General features: G+C 32.6%; 1 protein-coding gene across 1 annotated transcript; it reads left to right on the forward strand.

The window, feature by feature from the left end:
- The first annotated feature begins 5032 nt into the window (after positions 1–5032).
- Positions 5033–6020, forward strand: Tsp_12722 (conserved hypothetical protein). Its single transcript, XM_003366327.1, has 3 exons — positions 5033–5180; positions 5329–5381; positions 5784–6020. Exons 1-3 carry the CDS (start codon positions 5033–5035, stop codon positions 6018–6020), a joined length of 438 nt encoding a protein of 145 aa, XP_003366375.1.
- The last annotated feature ends 1648 nt before the right edge of the window (positions 6021–7668 follow it).

Raw genomic sequence — 7668 nt, forward strand, 5'->3', positions numbered from 1 at the left:
TAGCCTGATTGAATCACAAAACAAACCCCAGACAATCGTTTCGAACGTTTATTCCACCGAGCAATTAGCAACCGCCACAACAAATCACAACTAGACCGATCTGGAACAACATTCGCCCACGCACGCACACATTCGCCCACGTCACGTGCCTACCGTACTCCGCCTTGAATCTTCAACTTTAAACTATACTACTGTATACGAGTGCAACAGCGACGTGGTTCGTGATCAGTTCCGTATTTCCTCCTCTTCTTCCGTTGACTATGGGAATAGAGCAGATGTCATCAGTTAGCCGGGCCGTTACAATAGGAATGAAACGAACGTGAATACAAACTAATTTTCCACAAAAATGAAGGTATGTATTAATAAATCGTGCAGATTACAGATAAAGGTTATGCGCTTAAGGTGCAAACCATTGTTTAAACGCGTTCCACATCACATCTGCATACTGAACAGTTCTACAGTAAGCGTAATAATGAAGTTCGAACTACAGTACATTTTTGAAATCAATAAATTGCATTTTTGAATTTCACAATTACAGTTCAGTTTTATTTTAAAAATATCAATGCTGAAGTAAATTATTTAATAAATTATACTTAGCACGATTTAAAAATTGTTTTTATAGGCATTTTGAAATCAGAGTTTTAACTCGTGAAATTTCGGATGAGCAAAACATTAACGAATCTTAATAACTGAATTGTTTATATTATTATGATTGTTACCGCAATAATGGATGAATAATTCATTTTAGTTTGTTCCGAAGTATTGACTATTTATTGTTTATTGATCAGCGTTTATTGCGAAAAGTTTTTTCAAAAAATTCAACTACTTTTATTGCAATTCTATTTCGTAGCCTGTTTCTTATGACATAACCTATTTCGTGTTTATTCTTTTGTTCTTGTTTTATTTTATTTTGTATTCTATTCTAATACAAATTTTCCATGGTAGAGAAAAATCAAAGTTTTGAGAAGCTGATTTGGTTAAAGTCAGTGATGTTCCATTGATAGTTTATAAGTTTTCAAATGAACGCCATACTAGCTCAGTGCCCTAATTCACGCTTAGTAAACACACGTCCATTTCCAGGTAACTTTATGATAATTTGACGATGAACACTGCCGATGGCATTCTACTGAAAGCATTATGTGCCATTCAAATCAGAAGTGATTTCCTATATGTAAAACTGTTTTCATTATGAGCAGGCAATTGTTATATAATTATTTGCTGACGAATATTGGCCTAACTGCTGCTTTAGGTAATTTGCTCATTTTTGTTGCTTCACATTCACATATCCGTTGAGAATATTGGAATGCAGATACGATCAAACAACGACCATCAGTTGGACTGTTTCACGGATCTACGTTTGTTTCATTCCTCATCACCAGTATGCCATTTCTCAGGTAGGAAGTTTTACGTATATGCGGGTTTTTCTTTACCTTTTTTGTATCTTTCATATACTTTTCGCATACACACTGCGTCAATCATGGCCAGGTTTATCAACTCTAATAGCAGTTCAGTTGCAACTTTTTCATTTCAAAATAAAACTTTCTCATCACGATATGGCTGCAGCATCAGCTGATACTTAACACTGGTCATTTGCTTTACAGGGCTGCTTCTGATTGACAGATCAAATTTGTTTTGCGCTAAATGTTACCTTCCACTTTAGACCGTTGATAATATCACTATTACACAGTACTTTCTTAAAGCCAGTGCTGAAGAACCCTATGAGGTCACTTTATTAGGAAGAACGCGGATACATATAAATGCATTTCTTTCCCATCATTGAGAAAATACCTTCTTCACCATAACAGATGTACTTCCCAGATGTAAAATACTGATAAATAAAAAAACAACCTCTCAATCTTATGCGTGAGGATTGTGTGAAGGAAAGCAATAGATATTCTAACAGCATTTACTTCTTTCATACGGGTGTTTGTTCTTCCTGCATTCTCCTCTTTCTTCTGCGACTACAACGTTGTGTTTTCTGATTGACGATGCTAATCAGTGTCCTTAAAAGCTCAAAGAACAACATGGATAGCCATAATCTGTAGGAAATTCCCAAACTTGCCCCTGCTTTCAGATGAAAGGAGAGCGCTGGAATGTTGTGGATTTGATTAAATAATAACGTTCTTTTTGGGAAACGTTCACAGCGATACGGGCGATTAATTTATCTTACTATAGCCATCAATTGAATTAAAGTACGCTATTTTGCTGTTCAGTAATAATTAATATTTGCTTATTTAACGTGTTTATTATATGTCTTTGCTTTCTTAAAATCAAATAGTTCGTGGATTATCATCATCATTTTATTGGCTTTTTAATTTATTTAGCTTTCAATTAAGACCAAATGTACGGCTATTTGAATGTATTTTCCATTTGTATGCAGTGTTGAATACCACGCTGCTCAATAAGCATAAAATGTAATAGATGGCCGTAAAAATTAAATGCTGATGCTATGAAATAACTTGACTCAGTACAAATTAATGGGCTAATGCATTGTATCTGATCGAATTTTTCAAGTAATCGAACTGTAAGTTCAGGAAAATCAATTCCGTGGTTCTAGAAAAGCGCTAAAAAATATTTAATGCTGTGTAGAGAATTGAAAACAGTACTGTGTCACATTTAAGTATGTAAATTTTGAATATTCCGCAATCGACGATTTTTTGAGAAATTTGGCGAAATTGATACTATTGGAATTTGACATTTTTAGAAGAGAAAAACCGATGCAATACACGAGAGTTGAATTTAAATTTGCCAATTTTGACTAATTTTTATCTTTGAAGAGCAATTAATCAAACAGTTGCGAAAATGAGAATTTTAATTTTTAACGATTCTGTAATCCATAACCGAAGATCAAGAGCAATTGCTATTTAAATAAACCACCGTTCTTTGTGGTTATTCTTCTTTTTTCCCATGTAAATCTTTACAGAATGATATATTGTTCATATAGATGTAACCCATATTTTTTATGCCGTTTTATTACATTCCCCTTATAATCCCATTTTGTTTTACTCTTTTGTCAATATCTCGGGAAATACGCAATGAAGAAGAGCATGGATACATTTGCCTAAATTCGGAACTTTTTCCTGACCCATGTATACAGATATTAGTAATTTTCAGTGAAAAATATATTTCTCGACAATTTCAAAATTTCATGGGTAGCAGACTTCGTTGTTTTTAGAGGAACGACCGAAACTTCATTTTAAAAATCTTAGTTTTCTTTTTTGGTATGAATTAAATGTGGAATGTTCTAGTGTTATGTAGAGTTTCATCCAAAAAAGTTTACAATTTGGGGTATAAATGTACTCTAAATTCGGTACACTGCTTACCGTAATGCACAGGAATGTTGAACATCTGTAAATCTCTTACTGCTGAAACAGGGACTTCCAATTAATGCACATAAAACATTTATCACCTCGATTGCATTAGTTTTCTATTGATTCATCTCCTGTTAGCAATAAGTTGAAGTGAATTTCTCCACATATTACTGTTAAAAATTTATTAAAACCTGCTTTTCTTAACGTATTCCTCGCAACTTTCGTCATTCCTTAAAACAAGCAATTTATGGAATGTCACCCCCATTATCGGTTTCATAATTCATTTACCTTTTCATTGATGCCAAATGTATCGATATTTGATTTCATCTTTGCTTTCTATGCAATGTTACATACCGCTTTGCAACATGACCATGATACGTAATAAATAGCGATAAAAATTAAATGTTAGTGCTGTAAAATTAAATAAATTTGCAATGCAGGATAATTGAATTGTCTGTTGCATTGCATCAGATGGAATTTTTCAAGTAATCGAACTGTAAGTTCAGGAAAATCAATTCCGTCGTTCTAGAAAAGCGCTACAAAGTATTAAATGCTTTGTATATAATTGAAAGCAGTACTGTACCACATTTAAGTATGTAAATTTTCAATAGCCCGCAATCGATGATTTTTTGAGAAATTTGACGGAACTGCCGATTTTTGAATTTTTCATTGTTAGAAAAGAAAAACAGATGTAATGCGTAAGAATTGCATTGAAATTTGTTAATTTTGACTATTTTTTATCTCCGCAGAGTATTCACCCAAAAAATTGCAAAAATAAGAATTTTAAGTTTTAAAGATACTGTAATGCATAAACGCAAATGAAGAGCAATTGCTATTTAAATAAGCCACTGTTTTTTGCGGTTATTCTTCGTATTTTATACTTAAATTTTTGTAGAATGATACAAAACGCATATCTATGTAACTCCTATGTTTTATGTGTTTCTATTTCATTCCCCTTATAATCCCATTCCATGACTCACTTATTTGTCAATATCTCCAGAAATACGCAGTGAGGAACAGTGAAAATAAGTTTGTATATATTCGGAATATTTTCCTGATCAATAAAAATCGAAATGAGTGAGTTTCTGCGATAGAAATTTTTTCTCAAAAATTTTTCAATTTCGTGTACTGTAGATTTGGTTGTTTTTTTCGAAAAATGGCGAAAATGTTTTTTTTCAAAAATCTATGTGTTTCTGATTGTCAGGAATTTACGGTGGTGTGATCCAGTTTTGTCCAGAGTTTCATCGAAAATGGTTTACTAGGTGTGGTACAAATGGCCTCTATATTCGGTACATTGCTTACCGTAATACGTAGGAAGGTTGACAATCTGTAAATCTCTTTAAACTCGACCATTACTTCCAAATTATGTGCATGTATTATTTTTCACTTCGAATGCGCTAGTTTTCTCAATCATTTATTATTTAGCTTTCAGTAGAATGGAATTTTTCGACATATGTTTCTTAAAAATTTATTAATACCTGCTTTTCTTATCGTATGCGAATTATCTCTTTGCTTTTTTGAATATAAGCCATTCGTGGAATATCACTGCTGTTATCGGTTTAGCTTTTTAATGATACTAAATATGTGGGCATTTGATTCCGTTGTCTCTTTCGATGCAATGCTCTGTACCGCTCTGCATAATGAGCATGAAAAGTAATCACCCGCATTAGAAATTAAATACGAATGCTATAAAATTAAATAAATGCACAATTTGAGGTCAAATGAATGTGCTACTGCTGAGTATTTATTCGAATTTGTCGAGTTATCTAAATGTAAATTCACGAAAACCATTTCTGTGGTTCTCGAAAAGCGCTAGAAATTATAAAATGGTTTTGTTGATAGCTCCAAGCGATATTGCACTTGTCATAAGTGTGAAAATTTTCAGTATTCCGCTGACAATGATTTTTTTGAGAACTTTTACAGAATTGCTGGTTTCTAAATGTGACATTAATGGGACAGAAAATCTGCCATGTTGCATAAAAATTGCATTTCAATCTGATTATTTTGAATAATTCAGATCTTTTGGAGATCAATGATAGTTGTTTGGAGAGTTGCAGAAGAAACTGCACGGTAGTTGCGGAATAAGTGTTCGTTGAATTTGGTACAAGGAGTGCTGATAAGTTATGTATGATAAATTTAATGAGAAATCAAAAAATTGCATAAAGAAAAATTTTAATTTTTAAAGATGCAGTAATGCATAAACGAAAACGAAAAGCAATAGCATCTGAAATTGGCCAGTTTTTTATTGAAATTCTTTGCTTTTCTTACGTAAATGTTTATCATTCACGTATTGTGCATATTCTGGCGACCCGTATATTTTGTCTTTTTATTTTATACCCCTTATAATCGCATTGCAAGTTTCAGTTTTTTGTCGATATCTAGAAAAATACACAATGAGAATAAGTGCGGAAAAGTTTGTATGTGTTCTGATATTTTTCCTCATCAATACAAACCGATATTAGTAATTTTCAGAGAAAAACTTTTTTCAAAAATTTCGAAATTTTGTGGACTGGTTTCGTGGATTTAAATATTGTTGAAAATTGCAAACAATACTGTGGTAGATATAAGTATGTAAATTTTCAATATTCCGCATTCGATGATGTTTTGAGAAATTTTACAGAATCTCCGGTTTCTGAATGTGACATTAATAGGACAGAAAATCTTCCATGTTGCTTAAAAATTGCATTTCAATCTGATTATTTTGAATAATTCAGGTTTTTTGAAGATGAATGATAGTTGTTTGGAGAGTTTCAACAGAAACTGCACAGTAGTTATCGGAATAAATGCCCTTTGAATTTGGTACAAAGAGTGCTGATAAATTTCCAGTCATTTCCCAATCGATTCTAATCGTTTCAATTCAATGCATATCTTTTTTGGAGAAAAAGGGATTCACAGACCATTATTTCACTTTTGAGGATCTAATTTATCATTATTTTTAGTCTATTTTTATTATTGTGATAAAGTAAAGTATAAATTAATTGTTCAATGCACGAAGTTTCGATAAATGTATCTATTTATAAATTTCAGTTCAAACCAGTTTTCTACGATGTTTCTCTTTAACATTTATTAATACATAATTGTAGTAAGGGATGCCATATTTAACTTTGCTTAATTACAAAAATAAGTGTTACAGAATAGATTGCGATGCACCATTTTAGTATTGAATTAGCTTCTCAATTATACCAAGCCTCTACCTATTTAAGTTGATTTCATTTCGTTGTCTAACACTGCTTTCATGCTGCATATCAAAGATTTTAATTGTTCTAATTCCTGAAAACAGTTTATTGTAAATGCAATAAAAATGAACAAATGAACAAACATCTTATCTTATCGGAGTGATGAATTTATGCACTCCTATGTTTAAAACTATTCATAAATTTTTCTTCCTGCAGTAGTGTTCGTCCACTGATATCCGCTTCAATAATTCTTCTAAATGAAATGCCTTTTTTCCTGACTTTGCCATCTATTTGCAATTTTTCCGATGCTTTTTATTGTTTTACTGTTTCCGATGTCCTCAGTTTCCCCTGTTCTTCAGTGTCAGATCAGTTTTCAAAATTCCTTATTATGTGATTACTCATTTATATATAGCAATCTTTGTTGTCTAGACGTTGTCAGCTATGAAGTATTGGATATTGAAGATGTACTGCAAAGTTTAGATAGTTGGCCAATGGGTGTTTGTTCAACTGTTGGCATAGACTCTAGTGCTACTTATATATGGCATAGCTAATTTAACGCAGAAAGGCACTGAATTTAACGCATTTCCAGGTGAACAGAGTATGTTTATGTTAATTTGATGATGAACCCTGCCTACGGCATTATGCTTGACGCATTTGGTGCCATTCAAATCCGGAAGCAATTTTCTATATAAAGCTGTGTTTATTTTTCAGTGGTTATTATATAATTATTGGCGGACTAGTGACGTTTTCATTATTGAGCTGCGTAACTAGCCGACTTGCTGTGCTTCCCCTCAGCCAATGCGTTCTAAATGTTGGCGGAAAAAGTCATCAGACCGCATGCATCGTTTGGTAACTTTATCATTTCTGCATTTGATTCATACTTCATCACCAACATGACAGCTTTCAGGTAGGATGTTTTTAATATTTGCTGGTTTTTTGTTGCTTTTATTTTTTTTCATACACTTCTCCGCCTATGCTCAGCGTTAAACATGGTAAGTTTTGGCAAACATAATAGAAGTTTAATTGCATCCGTTCTCAGTTCACTAAATCATCTTTTTAAATAATGTTCAGAACCGACCTCGTTTTATTGATTCTTTGATGAAATATTTCGTTTATTCTCCATTGACTTTTCCCATCTTTAATGAGAAATCTGAACAGGATAGCAGATGTGATCCTCAGAG

This window comes from Trichinella spiralis, assembly GCF_000181795.1.
Source record: "Trichinella spiralis strain ISS 195 chromosome Unknown Scfld6166, whole genome shotgun sequence".
Lineage (NCBI taxonomy): Eukaryota > Metazoa > Nematoda > Enoplea > Trichinellida > Trichinellidae > Trichinella > Trichinella spiralis.

Coding starts and splice junctions, on each gene's coding strand:
- Tsp_12722 (XM_003366327.1), top strand. CDS start 5,033: ATGAATGTGCTACTGCTGAGTATTTATTCGAATTTGTCGAGTTATCTA. Junction 5,181..5,328: donor CGATATTGCACTTGTCATAA/GTGTGAAAATTT, acceptor TGAATAATTCAG/ATCTTTTGGAGATCAATGAT. Junction 5,382..5,783: donor GTTGCAGAAGAAACTGCACG/GTAGTTGCGGAA, acceptor AGTAATTTTCAG/AGAAAAACTTTTTTCAAAAA.